The sequence below is a fragment of the Alexandromys fortis genome, unplaced genomic scaffold, assembly GCF_014885135.2.
Source record: "Alexandromys fortis isolate MF-2015 unplaced genomic scaffold, M_Fortis_MF-2015_v1.1 scaffold_30, whole genome shotgun sequence".
NCBI classification, from domain to species: domain Eukaryota; kingdom Metazoa; phylum Chordata; class Mammalia; order Rodentia; family Cricetidae; genus Alexandromys; species Alexandromys fortis.
Genome location: NW_026067922.1, coordinates 6190648 through 6214752, shown reverse-complemented (window position 1 = coordinate 6214752; position 24105 = coordinate 6190648). Strand labels below are relative to the sequence as shown.

The following is a 24105-nucleotide window of genomic DNA, read 5'->3' as shown; positions in this document are numbered from 1 at the left end:
GATAGATAGATAGATAGATAGATGATAGAGAGATGACAGATAGATACATGATAGATATAGATAGATAGATAGATAGATAGATAGATAGATAGATAGATGATAGATAAATGATAGATAAATAGATAGATAGATGATAGATAGATAGATAGATAGATAGATAGATAGATAGATAGATAGATAGATAGATAATAAACAGATCAAAAAGATGTAAATGAAAGATATAAGATTAATAGAGTTTGGTAGAAAAGTCAACAAAGTTCAGTTAATAAAATTTCCCTTTGCCCTATGAACAACTGTAGAAAACCCATAACCTTCAGTCCTCCCAGCCACAGGATGAGGTTGGGAGAAAATACATGGGGGTCATAGCAGCTCCTGTGAATCTCACAAAGGAGCCCTCAAATGCCTGAAATGGTTGGATGCTCATTCTGGAAGTCTCCATAGTAGCAAGGTCAACACCAAATCTGAGGAGGAAAGAAGACTAATTAGGGTTGGTCACAAAAGATAGTGTCTGAAATGACGGAGAATCAAAGGGATAGAGGATACCACTATGTTCACCCATGAAGCACAGCTTCCTGAACCAGGGTTTGAGAGGAGACTGCCACCCCATGCTTAAAACTGCACTTTCTTACATGAATCCCCCATTTTATTCTTGTCTTCATTTCCCTTGTTCAAATTTAAACTGATTTTCTAGCTGAAAATTCTTTAGACACATTAACATTAGTCCTTCCAAAAGAGCAACCAAATATAGACCACAAAATTTTATGAGCATAAACATCCGTCATTTATCGACAGGGATACAACCTGAGAACTGCATCCTTAGGCGGTTTCATCACTGGGCACGGATCCTGGAGTGCAGTTACGCAATCAGACATGACACAGGTCAATGCTCGACTTGACCTCTTGGTACAATTAAGAAACACAGTAAATATGAGCTAGATGAGGCTGTAGCACCTTGATATAACACATTCATTATTGTCATTGTTATCATTCTACAATTTCATGCATGAATTTGGTGTATTTGGCTCATTTTCACACCATTACTTTCTCCCATCCCTCTGCCAGTCCAACTGATCTTTTAACTGTTTCCAATATACTCCCTCCAAACTTCATGCCTTTTTTTTATTTTTTTATTTTTTGTGCTCACTCAGTCCAATTAGTACTGCCCATATGTCTTTGGGGAAGAGAGTGGGGTGAAGCTGGGAATCCACTAGAAGACAAAATAAAATAAAATAAAATAAAATAAAATAAAATAAACGATAGCATTGGCCATGGCCATGAAGAAAAATGTTTCCTCTCCCAGCCCCTAACAACTGCCAATAGGTCCTCAATAAAGGTTAGGGCCTGGAGATCATCTATCCCATATATGCTAGAATTGTGGCTAGTGTGATCTTGACAGGTAGCCATAGATGCTGTGACTTTTATGAGTGAAATAGCTCTGTTGTATCCAGACAACAGACCACACAGTATTCTCCACATCCCTGGGCTCTTACATTCTTCTGTCGTCTTCAGTGCTATCCCCTGATCCTTAGTGATGGTGACGTTAATACAGATGTCCCCTTTGGCATTGAGCAGTCGGTCTCTTATTCTCAGACTCTGAGCAGTCACACATCTCTCCAATGACTGCTACCCTCTGCAGAAACTTCTCTGTCCAAGGCCAAGGGCTCCGAAGTCTACAAGTATAAGCATACTATTTAGAAGACAATTGGACAGCATGACCACTTAGTGAAAGTGGTTTTATTCTTTTGATTTTCTGAGACAGGATTTCACGTAGCCTAGCTGGCCTCAAACTTCATTGTAGCAAAGGAAGGCTTTGAACTCCTAATCCTCCTTCATCTACCTCCCAAGTCACCAGGACTGCAAGCATGCACCCCTCACTCCTGGTTTGTGCATGGTGTTTTGAGCTACATTATATAATTAGATGATTGTCACTAGATCATTGGAAAATTTCTTTTTTTAACTTAACTTCTTTATTGTCTCTTTGAAAGTTCAAGCCATGCACCCCAATATCATTGGAAAATTTTAACTCCATTTTAATCAAATGGGACCCTCATTATTGTCCAAAGTATGATTATATCATATGCAACTGTCTTTCCCTAAAAGTATTTATTCACTAGGCAGAACAAGGAGAAGTGCTTCCTGGACTCTCTCTCTTCTCAGTCCCAGAGATCCATGGATCCTCATCTGATTACTTTTCTTGAAGCCATTCGTTTCTCCTGTTGCAACAGCTGATCTTTGTGCTGGATGTAGGAAAGAAGGTTTTTAACACTCTACTATTTCACTCAATGAAGCCATAAACATTTTGAAAGAAAGGGTTAAATGCAAAGCAGCTTGATTTAGTCAACTAAAGGAATAAACGATACTCTGAAGAGTAGTCACCTCCCAGGCTGAGAGGGGAGAAAAAGAACTCACAGCCCTGAAACCATGAGCAAACAAACAATCACTAACTGGGACCACCTCCATCTGGGTCCTGTGAAGGGCCCATCACTATAGGCATTATAGAAACTTATGGAAAGAACCTGAAACCTGGAAGGAAAACACATGGTTGAGTTCTATGTGCAGTCTGTTTCTAATGTGCAATTTTCCTTACTCTTTCTACAGGCCAAGCTTCTCAGCTGCCTAACAGAGAACATGCATTATATTTTACAGAGAGCCTTTCAGGTTCTCTCATTCAAATATAAGTTAATAAGGTAGCCTATAGGAGGCTTTACACCATGCAGTACTCTTCTGTTAGCACAGAGCCCTCTGTGCTATGAGAATGCATTCGTCACTCTCGAAGCTCGCAACTAATTGCCTTGCCTATTATGTCTCTCTCCCTTGTTGAATCATTGGCGTGCGCCAGAAATAAACACTTTATTCTCATTCTCTCTTCTCCTCCATTGCATGGTTTCTGCACATCCTTCACACTTTTTACCCACCAAGAAAAAAAAAAAAAAAAAGAAGAAGAAAACAATTGACTTTGCTTTGTAGTAAACGTAGTAATTACAGAGCACTTTAATCTTGTGTTTATCTTCTTCCACTTAGCGTATCATAAGCAATTGCTGTGTTTCAACATTGCATTCATATTTTTTATTCCATGGAGATAACATTCTACAATTTACCACTCGTTTCCCTAATAGGGCGCAGTTAGAGTTCTAGCATTCTTACCGTTATCAGATGAAGTTGAGATAAACATAGCCCTGTCTATAACTTTTTCTCCCAGGGTTATTTCTTTAAAATAACCTTCTCTAGGGCCTGAAGAAATGTTCCCATAGGTAAAGCGCTTACTTATCACATGCCTATAGCCCGGTGTACAGACGGTGAGGTGGGTAGAAACTGGTGGGTGCCTAGGGAAAGCATGAAGCTCTACGTTCAGTGAGAGACCCCCATCTCAAGAAACAAGGAAGGGTGTGATACAGGAAGACAGCCAGAGTCAACCTCTGGCCTCCATATACACATACAAAGCAGACATATCTACACAGATGAGCATACATACACATGCATATACAACACACTTTCTCTCTACACACACATACACACACTCGTGCACATGGGATCAAAAGAACTTGATGTTTTATGGTTTCTAGCATTTTCTAGGGGGCTCAAACAACATATAATTTAACCATCTTTTTTATCTGTAGCAGAACATTTTGTTGTTCATATTTCATCTTTTACTTTTACCTTCTGCCCATGCAGTTCACCCAGATTGCCCACTTTTTTTAAGCTTTTTTGGTCCTTACAAAATGTTTATATCACATATATTTCTCTACACTGCTATTTACATACCGCTCTCTCTCTCTCTCTCTCTCTCTCTCTCTCTCTCTTCTTTTTTTTAGACTCACGAAACTTAGAAGTTTCATGTTCGTATGCCTATTGGTCTCAGCCTTGGCAGGTGGGAGGTGCCACCATCACATTTACATTGAATAAGAAACAACTCAAACACGCTTCTCACAGATTGTTTACTATTTGTGTTTACTCTTCTGATTTACCCGTTTGCGGTCAGTCATTTGTTTTTCCTGATCTTGGTGGTTTCCTTAATAACTTGTATATGGTTTATATACAAATGTGTAAACACAAAGCTGTGGATATATTCTCCTTTTCAATTTCTAATAGTTTCTCTTGACTTCGTATTAAAATTTAATTCTATAACTTGTAACATTTTTATCCAAATGTTAATGATTTTTAAATATAGAACATACAGTGTGGTTCACTTACTTTTTTCATCAAATTTGCTCTCAAGGGATGATGAGGTCACTTACAAAATGTGTTTCCTCCCCCCCCCCGTTCTAAAAAGCTTCCTTGATCTTATATTAAGTAATTATGCATAGCTGCATCTATTTCTAGACTCTCCATCCTGTTATGCTGATCTATACGGCTATTTTTTGTGCCAGTAAGTCCCGCATTTAGTTGAGGGGAGCTCATATTCCCTCTGCAGCGTCTTTGCTTCTGTAAGCTGAACACTCCTTGCCCTTTGAATTGTTGCTTTTATGTTTAGTATCCAAACCCATCCCCCCTCTATTAAAGACTGGAATCAGGCAAAGGGAGTTAAGGGTTTGAGTCTCTGGGTGCCTTTGAAGCCTCTTCATATGGAGAAACAGGTCCATAGAAAGAACAGCACCTAGGGGAAAGAGCTATGAGCTATTACACTAAAACTGTAGCTTCTATTCTAGAATGTATTGTTTCCTGCCTCCTTTAAATAGGCAACATTTCTAACCCTGTTTGCTGTTACCTGTCAGGCTTGGATTTCAGACCTTCTGTTTTCTTGCTGTGTAACCTAGGGTAAGTGAGCTTCCTCACTCCCACCCCCCGACACACACACTTATGTCAACTATATCATCAAACTATTGGAAGGGGACGGACCAAAGAGGCAGTTCAATTGATAGCGTGCTTGGCAGACAAGCATGAGCATCCCCAGCATGTGCATAAGAAGCCAAGCATGGTTCATCTGTCTGTAGTCGCTGAGCTGAGGCAGCAGAAACAGAAGGATCCTTGGGGCCCACAGGCCATCCAGCCTAGCCGCAGTGGTGAACTCCAGGTTAAGTGAGAGAGATTTTCTCCAACAATAAGACAGTCACATCCTCTGGCCACTTCATTCATATACACATATACCTACATACCTACTATCTTAGTTAGAATTTCTATAGCTGTGTTAGAACACCATGCCAAACCCAAGCTGGGAGTAAAGGGTTTATTTGGCTTACTCGTTCATCCTTGAAGGAAATCAGGACAGGAACTCAAACAGGGCAGGAATCTGGAGGCAGGAGCTGACACAGAGGCCATACAGGGTGCTGCTTACTGGATTACTCCCCATGGCTTGTTCAGCTTATTTTCTTAGAGAACCCAGGACCACTATGGGATGGGCCTTCCCTTATCAATCACTAATTAAGAAAATGCTCTACAGGCCTTCCTATAATATCATCTCATGGAGGCATTTTACTTGGGGTTCCCTTCTCTCAAATGATTCTAGCTTGTGTCAACTTGATATAAAACTATTCAGGATAGCTGCCCACACATAAGTGTTCACAGAAGCATGCGAATATACTTAAACCACATACACATGTTATTGACAAACAATCCATGAGCGCCCTGTAAGAGCTCAGCACTGTAAACTGCTTTCATTACTGCTAACACATCAGGCATATTGATTTACCGCTTCATTCTGCAGTTCAAGGTGCTTATTCATATGTGTATATATTAATATGCGCAACCTCCTGTTGAATGAATATGACGAGAAAGACTCGGCAACTTTCCCTGAAGCCCCAGCCAACAATCATGCCTTCTCCATGTGACATGAGGCCTGGCTCCTCTGTGGAAAAAAAAAAAAAAAACACCACTCCACAGTACGATGCAAGGCAGGGATCACCAAGCCCCCTGGATTCTGCAGAGGTTACACAGGTAGACCCCCCCCCTCAGAAAAACACCTGTTAGGCTCAGATACACTCTGTGCTTGTCTGGAGGCTCCCTTGTGGTTTCAGCATGGAAGGACATTAGATTAACGAGACAAAATGACATAACATTATCTTAATTTGTAAACTACCTTTGTAAAAAAAAAAAAACTTCGAGGCCAGCCTGGTCTACAAGAACTAGTTCTAGAACAGGCTCCAACGCTACAGAGAAACCTGTCTCAAAATGAAAGAAAGAAAGAAAGAAAGAAAGAAAGAAAGAAAGAAAGAAAGAAAGAAAGAAAGAAAGAAAGAAAGCAAGCTACATATTGCTCAGCATTCTGATCCAACTGACAGTGACAGGCCCAGAAGCATTTGTCATCCCCACAGGGTACCAAGGAACAGCACCCCTTCAACACCTGTTACCTGTGCTCTCAGAAGGCCCAAGGCTGGGAGGGCGGGTGCCGTATTAGCAGCCTGCACACAAGACTGCCAAGTCAAACACAACCGGAAGGTCTAATTTTAGCCCTCCTAGCCTTGGCATTATCTCTTTTCAGCCAAAATATTTTTGATGTGCCATCATGTAGTGCTTTATCCCAGCCTTGCTCGGTACTTCACAAAGACCCAGCAAGGACAAGGTGAGCCTGATTCCGAGCTGGCCACACATCAAAGAGGATCAGCAACTCTCTGACAGCCTTGGGGATATGCCTGGTTCCATCTCCTGAAGCTCTAAGAGGGGGCCCTTGGGGATGTCACTCCTACCACGTGGCATCCTTTCCTTTGGTTTCCTTTCTTGAACCCTCTATTAGCTGCTCAGCAACAGATAGCCTACTCCATCCTGCTAGGGATCTGAAATTCACTCCCTTTCTTTGTCCCTGCCTAAAAATGCCCATCGCTTTCTTTACAGCTCACGTATCATGACAAATATACCAAGTTAGGAGCTAGGAACAGTTGTCTGTTTATAAACAGCATCCACAGATGGTTTCTTATGATGACCAGGCTCATTAGAAAAGACAGCAGTTTATTCTTTTTTATAGGACTGTGTACAAGAGGACCTGGAAAACTCAGGCAAACAAACTGGCGAGGTTAGAACTATGTGCTGGCGAGGGTTTTGGCAATTTGACATAAGCTAGTGTCATCTGGGAAGAAGGAACCCCAAGTGGGGAAGGGCCTCTACCAGATTGGCCTGTGGAGAAGTCTGTGGGGGTAATTCTCTTTATCAATGTTCTATGTGAGAGGACCCAGTCCACTGTGGGCTGTGCCATGCCTGGACAGGTGGTACTGGGTTCTATAAGAAAGCAGGCTGAGCAAGCCATAGGGAGCAAGTCTATACAGCACCCCTGCACGGTCTCTCCTTCAGTTTCTGCTGAGTTCCCTGCCCTGACTTCCCTTCAGGATAGACTGTAACATGGGATTGTGAGCGAGGCAAACCATCAACCCTTTCCTCCCATGCTAGGTTTTGGTCACTGTTGCAAAACGACAACACGGAAGCAAACCAAGAGATTAAAGCTTGGCCCTGAGGCTTCAGAGGAAGTTGAGCCCCACAAAGCTGTCAAATCACAGAAGGTCCAAGAACAGAGTTCAGTGGGGTTCCCCAAAGGCTGGTCTTCACTTTCAGACAAATCATTTTTAGTTCCCTGCAAGAAGAGCAGATGATGCTGCCCCTGAGTAGGTAGTTTCCAGAGCTGCCTTGCAGCTTCCATTTGTCCAGCAAACAGATGTTTCGCAGTACCGCAACAGGCAACCCTAGGCCTAGCCTTTGTCACCCAGATGTAGTCTGTCCCCGCCTTTGAATTTTCTCTTAGAATTCCAATTGCTATGAACAGAATCCTGTGGTACTTGGGCCTTTACTATGGCATTTGCCATCTCTTTCTTTCCTCGCTTATTTCTTGCCAACATGTAAAACTTTAAACCTGGTGCTAATTCACCAGTCTGATAGCATCGTCGGTCAGAGATGGCAAAGCAAAGCCTCGGAGAGGTGACTAACCTGGCAGTCCCTGACCCAGTCAGGTAGACCCTGATCCAGCATGGTTTCTCTGTATTACAGCATATCTGGGCTGTTGAGGAGTTTGCTTGGGTTCTCCTGTATGTCCATGTACACATTCATTTCACTCAACTAACCGAGGGTGTCAGAGCTGAAGGTCTGTGGTTGCCGGTGAAACCTGTAGCAATGTCGCGAATTGTTTAAAAATGGCAAAGGCCGAGGAAGAGCAATGGAGCGGCTCTCACCTCAAGATCTCAAGATTGCCCAAACTTCTCTTTGTTTGGTGAAATAGGAGTTAGGTATTTTTCTTTTCTGAATACTAGTGTTAAATGCACCCAAAGAGATACAGGAGAGAGTGAAATACTAGCATTTGCATGGTCCACAGTCACAACCACTGTTAAGACTTTCATGTAAATTAGAGAGTGCTTGAACTCCCTGTGTGTGCAAGCTGTGCAAGTACGTGTGGATAGAAAGTAAAGCACCTGCTGCCGTGTCAAGTGCTTTCCCAGCTTGCTGGGTTATTGTGATGTCTTCTCTCCTATGATCCTTTTTTGGGGGACATCAGACACAACTTATGTTTGTGTCGATCGTATGGACGTCTTGTACTCTCACCAGTCTGGGTTCCATCCTCAGCTCTGTGGTACATGAGACGTGGTGTCACGTGCTTGAAATTTTAGCATTTAGGAGATGGATGCATGAGGATGGAAGCAGTTCAAGGTTATCCTCAGTTACCTACAGGTTCAAAGCCAGTCTGGGCTACCTAACACCCTGTCTCACAAACAAATGAAGGAATGAAAAAGAAAGAGAGAAAGAACGAAACAAAGATTGTTTGATTTCAACATCCCATTTCTTCCCAGTATGACATGTTACTTACAAAAAGCCTTCTTTAAATGAGAATTTGAAAATTATCTGTATTTAAGATGCAGACAACCAGACATGCTGATTTACACCTCTAATGCCAGCACTTAGGGACTAGAGGCACAAGGATCACCCAGAAATTCAAGGGCAATCTAGCCTACAGAAGGCAGTGTTTCATAGCCAGATGGCTCAGAGGTAGAGGAGCTTGTCACCAAGCTGGATAACCTAAGTTTGATCCCCAGAACCCACATAATGGAAATAAAGACACAACTTCCTTGAGAGTACACACACACATGCACATACACACACACACACACATACACACATATACACACACGCACGTGCACATGCACAGACACACTAACAAATGAAATAGACAACATGACTGGCTACATGATTTAATGCACATGTTTAGGACTGCTGTAGAGACAACATCTCAAAAGCATGGTGAGTCCAAACATCTCTCAAAAGGGGATTTACCGTGGCTTGAGATTTTAAATACGAGGGGGGTTGAGATGAAGCTACTATCAAGTCATGTGAACATGTCACTGGCCCCTCCCATAAGACCGAGGCTCATTCGGAGAGCAATGAGAGGATAGCAACTTCCTAGCACCATGCCGGGAATGTGCTGGTGTCAAGGGACAGTCTGCTGGTCTACACCTCTCTCAGCAGCTCCCTGCTGCTCTGAGATAAGGGCCATGGTCCCTTCCCACTGGGTCTTGGCAGCACAGCCCAGAACACAATCTGCTGGGCAGAAGGCTGGGTTTGTTAATGAATCCTATGTTCTCTGTTACCTCACAGAACCAAGCGAGGCTCTGATGATGCCAACGAAGGCTCACTTTTTTTTCACAGAAGCCGGGCCTCAGAAACACACAGAATGGTTTGATACACAGGGAAATAAAAAGAAGGTGCAGGTTGCCGAAAAGTGGGTGGCTGCTTGAATCAGTTCCAGAGGAAAGGTCACCGCTATGAATCTACTCACACGTCTGTCCAGTGGTTGAGCCAAAGACTGGATGGAGATCTCCTTCACTCCTTCACAGCTGAGGCTTCACCTGGGCTGTGGGATCCTCACGTGACCCTGCTCTGCCCAGTCATATGTAAAATACTTTTTATTTGAAGGAAGGAGGATGCATTATTTCCATCTATATCATTGTCTTGGTTTCTTTTCTAGTGTTAGAAACACCCTAACAAAAAGCAACTTAGGGGGGACAAGGTTTGTTTGACGTGAAATTCCAGGTTACTGGTCATTATTTCAGGGAAGTCAAGGCGGCATGTAAAGTCTAACACCCAAGGTCAAGAGCAGGTTGAGAATAAACACGTAGATCCTTCCCTACTTGATTGCTCTCAGCTAGTTTTCCCCTCGCATACTGTTCAGAAGCCTAGGGAATGGTGCCACCCACAATAGGCTGGGTCTTCCCACATCACTTAACAATCAAAACAAAACACACACACACACACACACACACACACACACACACACACACACATGCATGCACACACGCACACATCCCCACAAGCCACCCTGATCTAGAAAACTCGTCGTGGAAATTTCTTCCCGGGTGATTATAGGTTGTGACAAGATGGCAATTAAAGCTAACCAGAATGTTCACTGTGACAGAAAGCCTGTCAGAAGCAAGTTAAGGGAGAAAGGTTATATTCTGGCTCACAACTCAGAGAGTGTGACTCATCCATCATGGTAAGGAAGGCATGATGACAGGAGTCTGTGGAGTGACTTGTTCTATTTGAGCCAATCAGGATGCAGTTCAGGCCAGAACCATAACACCTTCAACACTTGCTCCCAGTACCCGTTTCTGCTAACTAGACTGTAGTTCTTAAGATTCCACCACCTCACAAAATAACACCACCAGCAGGAGAGTACATGTTCAAATGCATTAGCCTATGGGGGATATTTTGTATTCCAACCACGATACAGAGTCAACAGAGCATCTTTGAATTCCCTTGCCCCAAGATTTGAGTACTTCCTTGCAATGTGAACCAAGAGAGGCCCTCTAGAGTGATTCCTAGATATCTCTTCTCTTCCTCAAAGCATCCAAGTCTCCATATTCTAGACCAGCCTGGGTGCTGGGCCTGTGCTGGGGTTGATAATAGGTATTATGGCTGAATACCTGCTTCTTGGAAGGTGTTATTGGAAAAAGCAGAATATGCTGTCTCGTTTATCCTGTAACGGCCCCACGAGGTAGTACCATCTTTCCTTTTGAGATAAAAGGGTTCCCAGGCCCCACTGACTAAAGTAAGTCTTCAAAATACACCTATTTATATTTATCAGAAGTTTGATTCTAGCCCACACCTGAATATAGCACATTCTTCCTGCCCCGCTCCTGCTCAATCCAACTGATGGTGAGGGAGTTGTTGAGTCCAGGTAGAAAGGAAGAGAAACCAACAAAATAGGTGGCAAAAATGGAGAGGAAACATTTCCAAGATTATGGACAAACACTGAGGTACCAACTATGGTTTTGGTCTAAATTACACTTCTCAGATCATTAAGAAATGTTCACTATGTCTTATAAACATTGGAAGATGACATGGTAGTGGCTGATCTGTAATCAGGGTCCTTTGAAGCGACCTCATGAGTACTCTTGGGAAATCCAGAAAGCCTACTGGGAGCTCCCAGCCTGAAGTCTGGGGTAGGCCATCCTTCCAAAGTTCCAGAGCCCCTTCAGGTTCTCAGCCTGTATCCTACACGGGGACAGCTCAGACAGGAAGCTGGTAGAGAGTGGTGAGGCAGTCCTAGTCCGGAGGGCTTCTCTTCATGCTCTGAGCTCTCAGGCACTCTTTCCAGTTCTGTAGGGGCCTGCAGTCCACCTCAAGGCCCCAGGATCATAGGCTTGGCCACAGTGGCAGTGTACAAACAAGCCCCTTGCTGAGGGCACCGCTGGGCTCTGTGACTAGCTCCCTGTGTTCTCCGGCATAAGTGCCCTGACCTCCCCAGGTCTCCAGCTAGAAAACAAAGCAGTTTGATGATTGATCCCTGGGGCTTTCACCTTCTTGTGTTCATTACACTTTCCTGAACAGATTCTCTTGTCCCTTGCCCTAACAGCACCGCTGCCACTGCCGTCAAAGGATGTTTTCCTCATTTATTATAGATCAAATCATGTACTTTTGCTTTTTATCTTGAATCCCTGAGGATGGAGCCTGAGCCCCACCGCCTATTTCAAGCTCGTGGTCCAGAACCTCAGCTGTAATCCCACGAGGTTCAGGTTGGAGGCAGCGATGGCATCAGAGAATACTAGGAGAAAGGACTTCTCTCCCCTGAAGACAGCGCTGAAATGCCAGCCTGCCATCAGCACCCTGGCTGTCCCCTGAGACATACTGCTGGGGCCTTGCGAGTACTTGGCTCTTGGAGGAAGAAAAAAAAAATGGAGTAGAAATTCTCTAGATCTCAAGTAATTGTCTATATTAAAAAGGAAACCACTATTCAGTGTTCTGGGCAGCTATGATTCCGAGTTTTCAAGGTTAATAGGTTCTAGATATTAGCAACCCAGAAGCATTTGTTGACAGGACTCTGGGGGAATGGCGATGCGGGTAGGAAGCACATTTGAACCTCTTTGTATGTTATACAGAGATAAACATGCTTGGCTATTATAGCCTTTGAGCCTTTGGCTTAGGGACAAGATACTGCAAGGGTCAGGGGTGGGACACCAGCTGGCTCAGTATCCCAGGCTTCTCACCACAGTTCAGTGAGCAGCTGCCTCTGTGATCTAAGAGAATCTGTCACTTTCTTGAGTGTCAAATCCTCTAGCCCTAAACCCAGAAGGCTTGGACTACAAGTGCCTGGAAGCAGCTCTCCCATGCTCTGGGCTCTCTGAACTATATGGTTTCTGAATTCTTCACACTAGTCCCCAGTACAAGAATCAAGAACCTATATCAGAGATACCAGGAGGGAGAGTGGGGGTTCAGAGGAAACTTGGGTCACCTGTATGCTGCCCTGGGCACTCTCACCTTTTCATGGCATGCGTTGGTACCCCACAGTTCACTTACCATTGTTCCCATCTGGCTTGCAAGTTGCAGCCTTCCCTCTAAAGAGAAAGGGTCCCACCAAGGTAGCCATGTGTTCCAGCAGGTTTAGAGGAGTTTCTATCTGGGAATTAGTCACAGATAAAGTTGACAGACTTATGGGATTTTATCTCCTCGTCTGTCTCCCGGCACTAGTTCTCTTCTCTGAACATCATTTCATCATTCTTTGTATTTAAGAAGAATGTATGTCTTGTGAGCCCTCCAATGCCGGAACTGCTTTCCATTTATATCCACCATACCCAAGGCAGACCCTTTCCCCCAGAATTTGCTTAGCAATTCCTGTCACACTGAGTTGCTCTGGGATCTCCGTCTGCCCCTGTTTATAATGCCTCTCATCATCATAGGCGGGAAACGGGTATTAAATACAAGAGTGGGAGGGCTGAAAACCACACGCAGATGAAGGCAGGAATGAACAGAACCTTGCAGGATCAGCAAGGTTTAAGCAGGTGGCAAGAACAAAAGGCAATGCCAGCCAGCAACTGATGCATGAACAAGACCAGCTCCTTCCAGTTATCTCTGTGTACAGACAAGAAGCCAAGAGCTGGAGCTAAGAGCTAATTTGTCAGAGTCTGACCTGGTAATTCAACACTAGAATCAGTCTGGCTCCCGGCCAAGCCATCTTCCACCCTAGTGAGTGTTGTGTGCATTCCAGAGGTTTGAAACCTGTGCCCCAAAGTCCTTTCTTCTGCTGGGCTGGGCTGGTGTCCAGGCCTGTTTCCCATTGTACTTGTGCACATGTGACTTGCCTGCTCCATCTCAGCCACCCGGGCTCCAGATGAAACTTATTAAGATTCAAGCAGGCCAATTGCCAGATTACCTGGGAGTGGCTGACTGTGAGACTCTGTATGCCTATTAGAACTGGGGGGGAGGACTGAGTTATACAGGGAAGCTGTATAGAACACAACACACACACACAATTGCCCTACAGGGGCTATTGAGAAAAGATGTACATAGGTGCTCGCAGGTGTGGGGAAAGACTTTCTTTCCTACAAGAGTGTCCTGGCTGTCCCCAGTTGTCCCCAATGACCTATTCTGTTCATTCTCTTCTGGACAAGGCAGGATGTGGATAGGAAATAAACAAACCTTATGTCAGGACCACCAATGATAGTTGCTGCCTCCAGGCAGGAGAAGATGGTGGCCTGTGTCAATAAGCGAAGGGGTATGAGAGGTCTATGGTCAGGCCTTACCAAGCCTTTCCTTGCTAATGGAGCTAGGGCGAATCGCTTACTCTCTCTGCCCTGCAAAGCACTAGCAATAAAAAGGGAGTTATGATGATTGCCTTCTGACAGTGTTGTTACATGGGTGAAGGCTGTTACACAAAAGCCTTTTGTACACTAAGATACTATACAAGTTCCCCGTCTGTCGGAGTACTCTTTGCAATGAAGTGATCTGAGCTATCTGTTCCAGGGCTCCATCCTCTCTGAGATCTTGTGCCCATGGAGGACCCCAACCTGTTCCTTTTTTACTTGGTCCTGACCTTCTCTTCCACGTCTCGGGCATCAAGGAGTTCATTCGGTCATGGGTGGGGGTTGGCTTTTCCCTTCTTGCCCAGAACACCAGCTTAAAAATAAAGCATAGTTTCTGTCCCCCTCCCTTCTTGGGTAACAAAAATGCTCAAGTGCTGACAGATTCTCAGGTAAAAATACAGAGCGGACGTGTGCTGACACAAGCCGGCCTGAAGTCTGTGACTCACGCTTCCATAGTTCGAAAACTGTGTGCAGCCAATCAGACAGTGGTGGAGCTTAGCCGAGCCTCAGAGATCACTTGACCCAACTTGTTGTTCTCTTTTGAAGTGGAGAAACCAAGTTCTCCCAGGATCACAGAGTAAGCTGGGGACAGAGGGAACATTCCTCCCCTCACTGAACGTCATGGGAACTCTGCTGGAGAATACTATAAGTCTTGTCATTTTTTTTCCTTTCTGCCATTCTGGCTCCGAAATAAGAATGACTACTTGGCTCATACCACTGTAGCCCAGAATGAAAGATCTGGGAGCTGGAAGCATCAAGCCATGCATACCCATTCATTTAAAACCCCCACCACATACCATCTTTCCATCAGCCTTTATGTATACGGAGGTAAAAGTCGTAGACTCTGCCATTAAGGTATTCAGAAGCAATGGAAGAGAACAGACAGGAAACCCGTCTTTAGCAGGGCAGGCTGTTTTCCGCATAGTTAAGCAAAACATTTCTGCCACTTGTGGGCTTGTATCTCAGACTTATGCATCCATCAACTCTCTTCATATCGAGATAATGAGACTGATTTCTCTGGGAAAAATGTGTATCAACTATGTGAGTCTGCCTTCCTGCTCATTCCCTCCAAATGTGTTTGTTGAACACCTAATAGGAATTGCCAACGATGCAGACAGCCATCCCTCATCCCTGTATCTCTCTGTCTCTGTCTCTCTCTCTGTCTCTCTCTCTCTCTGTGTCCTTCTCCCTCCATTACTCTCAAAAAAGGAAAGACAGACAGGCAGACAGGAAGGAAGGAAGGAAGGAAGGAAGGAAGGAAGGAAGGAAGGAAGGAAGGAAGGAAGGAAGGAAGGAAGGAAATCTAGTAACAAAATAATCATGGAAGTTTTACCAAGAGAAGGGAGAGTCTTAGAATGGAGGATCACTCCACCATGAAAGTCTCAGAGAAGAGGTGGGTGTGAGCTGAGGTTACTTAAAGGAAAAGGAAGGAATTGTCTGAGACAACAAAGGGGGACATCGTTCTAGGGAACTTGCAAGTCTGCACAACATGCACAGTCTGAAACCTCTAACAACTCATTGTTACCATATGGAGGGAAACGACAGAGTGGAAGACAGTGAGCTTACTTTGTAAGCAGCCAAGCGTGGGCCATGTTCAGGAGATGGGGCTGTGTCCTGGGAACAAGGGGGCAGTGTTGATGTTTGAAGGGGCAGATCCAGTGGTAAGGTTGGTGGCTCAAAACTTAACTTATGCAGCTATGTCCTGTGGGAGGTTAGGATAGAACCTGGGGAGTGAAGAAGGTGGAGAGCCTGGTGAGGCCTGGGCTGCTGGGGCAGGAAACGGTGGCACAATCCCTGGAGCAGGCCATAACAGGATGTTAAGCATGCTCTGCCTACTCTGGGCACACCTGAGCAATGGCATAGACCGTGACTGTAACCAAAAAGCATGAAGTTATGCACTTGGTTCTCCAGAATTATGACTCACAGCCCTGACAATGCCCCTTGTATGGAAGGGAGACATTCATCTTCCCCCAGCCAGTGAGAACAGCTTAAGGCGTTGTAAATGATCCACGGAGAAGCCACTTCATCTTAAACTGATAACGCAGCTGAATTTCTACAGGTATTTGGGGTGTGCTTTCTCGTAACTTTTAACTATTTCTCCTGACTAATTCAGACATCTCTACCAAGTGTGATTTGGGTTAAATCTTTAACAAGTCAGTCAGTCCAGCACATGATCCATCTCTCTTTTTTCCCTTCTTCAAAGTGATTCTGGTTTCTCTGAGCCTCCTACTTTGGCTCAGCCTCTTTCATTCAGAGACTCTTCCATCCCCTCGCGCATCTCTGCTAAGGCTGCCTGGTCTTGTAAACCCCGTTTCAAACCCCAGCTCTGCATTTTTTTGGTTGAGTGATCTTGTAGGAGTTACCACACCCTTCTGAGTGTCAGGGAGATGTCCTGGTCCCTGTTGAAGGATGTGAAGGGCTCCATCCTGGGCAGTGGTTCTCAACCTCCTAAATGCTGTGGATTTTTAATTCAGTTCCTCATGTTGTGGTGACCCCCAACCATAAAATTATTTTTGTTGCTATTTCATAACTGTATTTTTGCTACTGTTATGAATCTTAATGTAAATAGCTGTGTTTTCTGATGGTCTTAGGATCCTCCTGTGAAAGAGTGGTTTGACCCCCAAATGTATCGTGACCCACAGGTTGAGAACCACTGATCTAGGGCCTTCTCCAAGCCAGCATTATATATTCAGTCAGGTGAAATTCTAACCAATAACAAAGGTTGATACCTCTCTCCCGAAAGAACAAAGTGACAGTTTTGGAGGCCCCATCTTTTGATTCTGAGGCTCACAATAAATTACAGTTTTCTTGCCCAGATTAATTAAATCTCACACCTGAGTACCCACTTGAGTTACATCCAGCTGTGGAATGCCACAGCAACTTATAATTAAGAGACTATTATTGCTAATAAAAGACTTTGAAGTGAAAATCACAGCAAAAGTAAGTAGACAGGCTCCTTGAGAAGGGGCAGAGGTGCTGGTCCTGGAGCCCCCCTTTGTCAAGCAGAGGACTTTGGAACATAACTGGGCCATCCTAAAGTACCCTCAGAACGGCTCCATGCTGCTGGGATGATGCCAAGGTAGAAGCTTTCCTGGAAGTAGGGAGCGTGGCTTGGTTTCATCACAGTGAAAGACACCCGTTCAAATGTCGGGGCAGGTTACTGATGAAGGGTGCAGGATCTGGTTTAGGAAAAGATTTAAATAATTACAACCTCAAAGTATGAGCTCACAGTTTCCCCTCAAGGTTGTTGCAAGTATAGACTTACTTAAAGCGCATGGAATAATTGGTTCGTCTGAGTACGTTCTTTAAAACCTAGCTCACCCTGCTAGCTGGACATCTTCTGAGACTCTTCTCTCTGATGTATCCCCAGATGAACATGAATTTTTTTCAGTCACTCTGAGGCTTATTGGGCACAGTTATTACTTTATTATAATAAAACAGCATTAAAAGGATTTTTAAATATTAATTATCTAGCAAAATTACAAGCATTTTAATTTCAAGTTATTCTTTTTCATTTTTGCCTATTTATCTCTTAGTTGGACAGCACACTAAAGCTGGATTTTGTGACATCTGCCAATGTATTGTATGAATAAATTGAAAGAGGATGATAATTAATGTTTTTGTGTCTAACACACATAGTTAATTACAGATCAAGGTGACAATCTGGAGATTCTGAACGTGACCTGCCCTCCTGCTTCATATTCTGCCCTCGGCCATGCAAGTTTACAGTTCACGCAGGAGACGTGACTTCATGCACTGGCGTTTTAACTTCGAATGATTAAAACGGACAGGATGAATGTAGTTGATAAAAAATTCACTCACCAATCTTCAGAAAAAGTCAACATGGAGGGTAGTTTTGTAGAGAATGTCTAGAGATGAAAAGAGTGAGAATTATTGTGGCTAATCAAAACGGGCTGTTTTTATTCAATTAAAAAAGAAAAAGCCTGGGATTTGGGGACAAGACCAACTGTGACGTCATGATAGATGATCAGGTTTTCCCAGCCGATTTCTAAACTTTTGGTTATTATGTTTTCCCATGGTTTTTGTCCATATCTCTCCCAATACCCCTGCAAGCTAAATGTAAAACTAGTTGCCTGGGTACCGAGTGCTCGTGAACTGTAGCTCACAGGAGTAGACACCAAGCTTCCCCAAGCCTGACATGAACATCAAGTACAATGGTTTCCATGTGAGAGTCAATGTCTTGTGACGGGTGACATGATGACAGGGAGGACAAGCTGCGCAGACCTCAGGCTCGTCCAAAGGGGTTTTCCTGTTCCCCTCTGTTCTCCAATACGAAGTGGAAGGATGCAGACTCACGGAGTCTGTGGTGAGACAGGCAGGCGTTGAGCTCTGGCCGCCGTGCTGACTGCATTAATGTGGTTTGTGGTTTCCTGCAGGCACAATGGGGAAACAGAACAGCAAACTGGCCCCCGAAGTCATGGAGGACCTGGTGAAGAGCACCGAGTTCAACGAGCATGAGCTGAAGCAGTGGTACAAGGGGTTCCTCAAGGACTGTCCTAGCGGGAGGCTGAATCTCGAGGAGTTCCAGCAGCTGTACGTGAAGGTACGCGATTCCCGCGGCTTCTCATGCCAAATGAGATCCAGCCGGCTAGCTTCGACTCCGGTGGATTTTTCCATTCTAACCTTTAAAACACCGTTTGGACGCAGAGGGGTGTGTGTGTGTGCGCGCGCGCGCGCACGCGTGTGTGTGCGCGCACGCGTGCGTGTGCGTATGTGCGCGTGTGTGTGTTTCTACAGATAAGTGAAGCAATTTCTGAACAAGAAAAAAAATAGTTGTTAAAATACTGCATGTGGTTTTAGACGGTGATAGCACCTGCTAAAAGAGCCATAAAGAGCTTCCAGATGGTGTCTCCTGGTGGCCATACATGTATAGATAGATATATTTTTTCCTCAGTAAAAGAGAGAGTACCTGTGAGCAACTTTTCACAAAAAAAAAAAAAAAAAACTTCTCCTATCTGCAGGTAAGGATTCCAAGTCCCAACACAGCTCATTTAGAAGAAGGTGTTCATAGATTGAATCATCATCACTGTCTACCCCATGGCCTCAGTACTTTATACTGCTTAGAAGCTAATCTTTGCATGGATATTGGCGATCAGCAAAGTACAATTTCTGTTTGGGTTTGCCTGAGTTTGTGAATTACAGTGGTTCTGGCATAATCTAGGGCGTTCCATCTTGTGGGCAGACACTTACATAATGTTACACTGGCGGAAGAGATGCATTTTTTTTTTTTGCTTTAACCTTTTCTGCCTGAAATACCAAGTAGAAAATGCTGCTTTTTATTATTTTATTATAACAAATGTCAGTGCGAGCTACGTGAACTATCCAGGTGCTTAGCCGTGTGTGGGAGGTTTGTGCAGAGCTTTGAGGGAGCGCCTTTATCTCTGGGGCTGAACATTTCTCATAGCCTCTGATCCAGCGCTTCCACTCTTCCGTGTGTTCAAGAAGGGGCACACAGAAGAAGGGACTTGCTCATCGCTGCTCTGTGCACAGTGATGAGACTGGGAAGCACCCCCAAATGCCCTTTCTTGGGAACATGGAAAATGAGCTGGGACACACTTACCATTGCGATGGTTGAACTCCAGCAATGCTAAAACACAAGTACAGACGGGAGATTCTAAATTAGACAGGAATAAAATTAAAATGAGCTTTGTAAGGCTACAGGTAAAGTGACGTGAGGTGGTGGGGAAAGGAAAGGAAAGGAAAGAAAAAGAAAGGAAAGGAAAGGAAAGGAAAGGAAAGGAAAGGAAGGAAAGGAAAGGAAAGGAAAGGAAAGGAAAGGAAAGAAGAGAGGAAGAAGCAAGGGAAGAGGTGGGGAGATGGCTGTGTGGTGGAGTCCTGATTGTGTTAAAATCTCAGCTGTGTTTCAGGATGGTGAGTTGTGGTTGCGTATTGAATTAAAAGCTGACTAGCTAGCTAATTAAACTAATAATCATATGATTGACAGGCACCCCAATTGATGGCTGATCATTTCTGATCATGTAAAAGCCCCAATGATATTTCAAATATATCCTCAAGTGTATGTAGAAAGAAATATATGTTATGCAATGTACATGGTATAAGATCGCAATGGGAGGTCTATGAGGTGGCTCAGCTAGTGAAGGTGCTTGCCACCAAGCTCAGCTACCTGAGTTTGATCCCCAGACACCACATGGCAGAATGCTGGAAAGAGAAGTTAGTCCCATAAGCTATCCTCTTACCTCCACACATGTACTGTGGCCTACACACACACACACACACACACACAAACACACACACATGCACACACAGACATGTGCACACAGAGTCATGGTTACTCTTTCCATTTTGATGATATACACTCTGACTAAAGGGTTTATTTGGCTTGCACCCACAAGTCACTGTGTATCATTGAGGGAAGCCAGGGCAGGAACTGAAGCAGAAGCCATGGATGAACACTGCTACAGGCTTGTTCCTTCTGGCTCATGGTCATCCCACTTTCTTATAGAACCTAGAACTATACTGGTCAGGAGTGGGACCACCCACAGTGAGACGGGCTCTCCTACACCAACCAACAATCAAGACAGGTTACCATAGATAGTGCCACCAGGCCAGTCTGTCAAGTTGACAATAAAAACCAGGACATAAACACACATGCATATGTATATGTCTGTATATATATGAGTGTGTGTATATGAGTGCATACATTTTATATAAAATGCATATATTTTATGTATATATACATACAAATTTAAGATTTCTATGGCATTTGTTAAAAAAATCTAAGTAACTAATCATTAGCATTTTGTGTAGGAATTCTGGGAGATGCATCTATTATTTGTTTGCTATAAATTAATTCTGAGCAGAGTAGAAGAGATGTGCTTCCTAGATCACCAGGGGACTCCCCTCCACACTTGGTCTCATATCCCACCATTTCCTCCTCTAGAGTTAGCCTGTGCTTGGAAGTTTTCCATTCTTCTGATCAAGGAAAGCAGAGACAAATGAGCCATGTCAAAGTCACCTTCATGTCACTGAAGGTCATGATTAAGAGAACTCTGGGTGCTGCATTCTCCATTACTTGTCTAGAATCAAGGGGTTTTTCTCTTTGAAGAAGTAGGAAATGAGCTGTGTCATTCCTACACTGCAGAAGCCTCTGCCTCAAGCTCAGCTGTGCAAACAGTGCACATACCTGTGTGTTTTTAGGACACACAGACACCTGTGGACCCGGATCACCTGCCACCCCCACTCCCATCCTCACCCCAAATCATACCCCAGTGGTTTTGCTTCAAGAAAATGTTTCAAGACTTTCTGAGCTCTTTGGATATTCCAGGCAGTCTTTGATTTCAGTCCCTTAATGGTGAGACTTGAACATGGCCTCTGCTCTTGTGTCAGATAGGCAGAAAACAAAGTCATCTCCGAGTCATTCGAGGACAGACCGAGATCAAGGGAGAATTACAGAAGGCATATGCCACGCCCATGGGAAAAAAGGGAAGCAGCTCTGATGGGTGAGAAGGGAAAAGCTGAGGGCTATGGAGGAGGCCAGGAGCCACTTGATGAGAAATAATTCCCTTTAAAGAGTGCCCATGTTCAGCAAGTCTGGACTCAGCATCCTGGGGAATGGGTCTCTCCAGCAGTTCTTCTCTGTGGTTAGGAAGAGCCCACTGATGGAGAACAAGTGACGAGAGCCTCTGGCGGGGACTTCAGTCACTGATGGGACAAAGCCCACTGAAGCCTCTCGTCTCTGTGCAGCCTCTATTGCTGCCTTGGCAATTTGCTATTTCAGACATCCTCTCGGCTTCTCTTGAACCAACTGCAGTGAAGACCGAGATAGGAACGAAATAATGGGGAACACTCACCTGCCAAGCCAGGTGCCGCAACCCTAGTCCTCTCCCTCACAGCAGACACCTTTGCGTTCCAATTGCAAAGGAACTTCATAACAAAGTGGACCCTTAACAGTGTGAGAGCAGAGGTTTAGAAGAATAAGTCAAATTTCACAGCATCACAAAAGGCAAAGGCTGCATAGATGTTAAAGATTGGGGATGTTCCGTGCTGTGGGAAGCAGACAGAGGCGACTCCCTGGAGCTCAATGGCCGCCAGCATAGCCAAACCTGCCAGCTTCAGGCTCAGTGAGAAACAGTGCCCCAAAAAATAAGGAGAAGAGCAACTGAGACTGAAGAAGACACCTGATCTGGACTGCTGGCCGACACACGCGCACACACTCATATGTGTGCACATATGCATGGACACATACATGCCATACACACTATACATGTATACACACAAATGAACTGAGCAGCGCATGAGGGAGCCTCACTGTCTTGATGTAGTAATTTACATTTTTGCATGTGCATATGTGTTGGTGTGCCCTGCAGTGACCATCTATCCCAAGCCACCCACCCCATTCCTCTGCTGGAGTGAGCTTTGTGAGATTGTGGCCCCGATCTAGATATGGCACCTATCTAGATATGGCACCTACAAGTGCTACACTCAGTCTTTAGAAAGGTAGACCAAAATCACGACATTTCAATTCTCATAAACCTAGTGGAGAGCAGGGAGCCTGCCACAGAGATGCTTCAGGAAGAATTGGCTGCTGGCTACATAGCTCCTTCTTGGGAAGCCTTGTGGTGATGATATATATCCCTGAACAACTTCGGGACAATCCTTTCTGCCCAGCAGGATCTCCCGAGCTAAGACAGAAGGCACAAACAACCACAGTCACAGAGAGGTTGGCATTCATGCTGGGTAATGGAACAAGACGGGGCAGCAGAGAAACTAACTTCAAAGTAGATTAGCACAAAAAGGTAACTAATGTAGTCCAGGTGGAATCCTTTGCTCTTAACCTTAAAAGACAAAATATTACTAGGGTAGTAGGTTATTATTTTGTCTTGTTTTTTTGTTTTGTTTTTCCAAACTCAGGACCTCTTCTCTGCTACTCTGTATTCCCTATAAACTGGTCCTTGTCACCTTATCCCCTAGTGTATATGAATGTGGCTGTGTCCAAATGTAGGGTCCTTAAAGAGCTGATTATCTTAAAACCAAGTAAATAGAGTGGACCCCACACCCACTGTGAATTGTATCCTTATGGAAATAAGAAATGTCTGGACACAGGACATATGAAGAGAAGACCAGGGGAAGAGCATCTGGAAGTCAGAGAGACCTCAGAAGGAAGCAACCCTATCAGAGCCTTGTGTCAGACTTGCAGCCTCCAGAATCCTATACCATAGCATATCTCTTGAACTTAATCCACCCAGTATCTGGTGCTTCATGTTGGTGGCCCTCGAAAATCTGCAGAGTCCAGGCTCCTTTGCCATTGACACACATAAACCCTGAACCTTCCCTGGCTGATGGGCACCCTGTCAGGAATGCCTGGCTCCCTGCCTGTCTCTGGTCACAGATGTCATGGCAGATGCTGTGTTCTCCTCCCGGCCCTAGCACTGCAGCAGCTAGGCTGACAGGAACTGTATTTTGTCAACAAGAACCAAGCACCTGATTTTCTGCCCATAGCACTTCCACTTTCCAGCAGTCGTTTGGATTGCCAAGCCAAGAACACAAAATTAAGACGGCTTGCCATTTTAATCCATATTCGGAGAAGCCGCTGCCATTTTCAGAAATAAGCAAACTCTGGAGATGAACAAGCAGCCCTACCTCTGAGGGAGGAAGCGCCCTCTCCAGGAGTCTTCTTCCAGGATGGATTAAGGCTATTTCTTATTCCCTGCTTGCTTTGCCACTTTGATATCAAAACCAAGGACAAACCTAGCTAAGTATGGGGAACGGATAAAGTCTTGAGTGTGTGTTGTTGGTATCAGCAACCATGGCAAGGACCCTACTGACTCAGCTATGGGAACGGCAAGGCCTTATGCTGGTCTGAATGTAGATATCGACAGTGTACACCGAGAGTATCAACGACAGCTTTCCCTTCCTAGACGATTGTAGCCTGAGAGTGCTCCCCTACGTGGATGATTGTAGCCTGAGAGTGTTCCCCTTCCTTGATGATTGTAGCCTGAGAGTGCTCCCCTACGTGGATGATTGTAGCCTGAGAGTGCTCCACTGCATTGATGATTGTAGCCTGAGAGTGCTCCCCTACGTGGATGATTGTAGCCTGAGAGTGCTCCCTGTCCTGGATGATTGTAGCCTGAGAGTGTTCCCC

General features: G+C 44.6%; 1 protein-coding gene across 3 annotated transcripts in view; it reads left to right on the top strand.

Moving 5' to 3' along the window:
- Vsnl1 (visinin like 1) overlaps positions 1 to 24105 on the top strand; it is a 113380-nt gene that overhangs the window by 29098 nt on the left and 60177 nt on the right. For 2 of the 3 annotated variants that reach the window (XM_050141929.1, XM_050141931.1), the window contains exon 2: positions 18380 to 18546. In XM_050141929.1, coding sequence (XP_049997886.1) covers positions 18385 to 18546 — 162 coding nt within the window. In that variant the 5' untranslated portion in view covers positions 18380 to 18384. Of the gene's footprint in view, positions 1 to 15989; positions 16042 to 18379; positions 18547 to 24105 lie in introns of those variants that run through there. The other variant, XM_050141930.1, reaches the window with a different exon arrangement.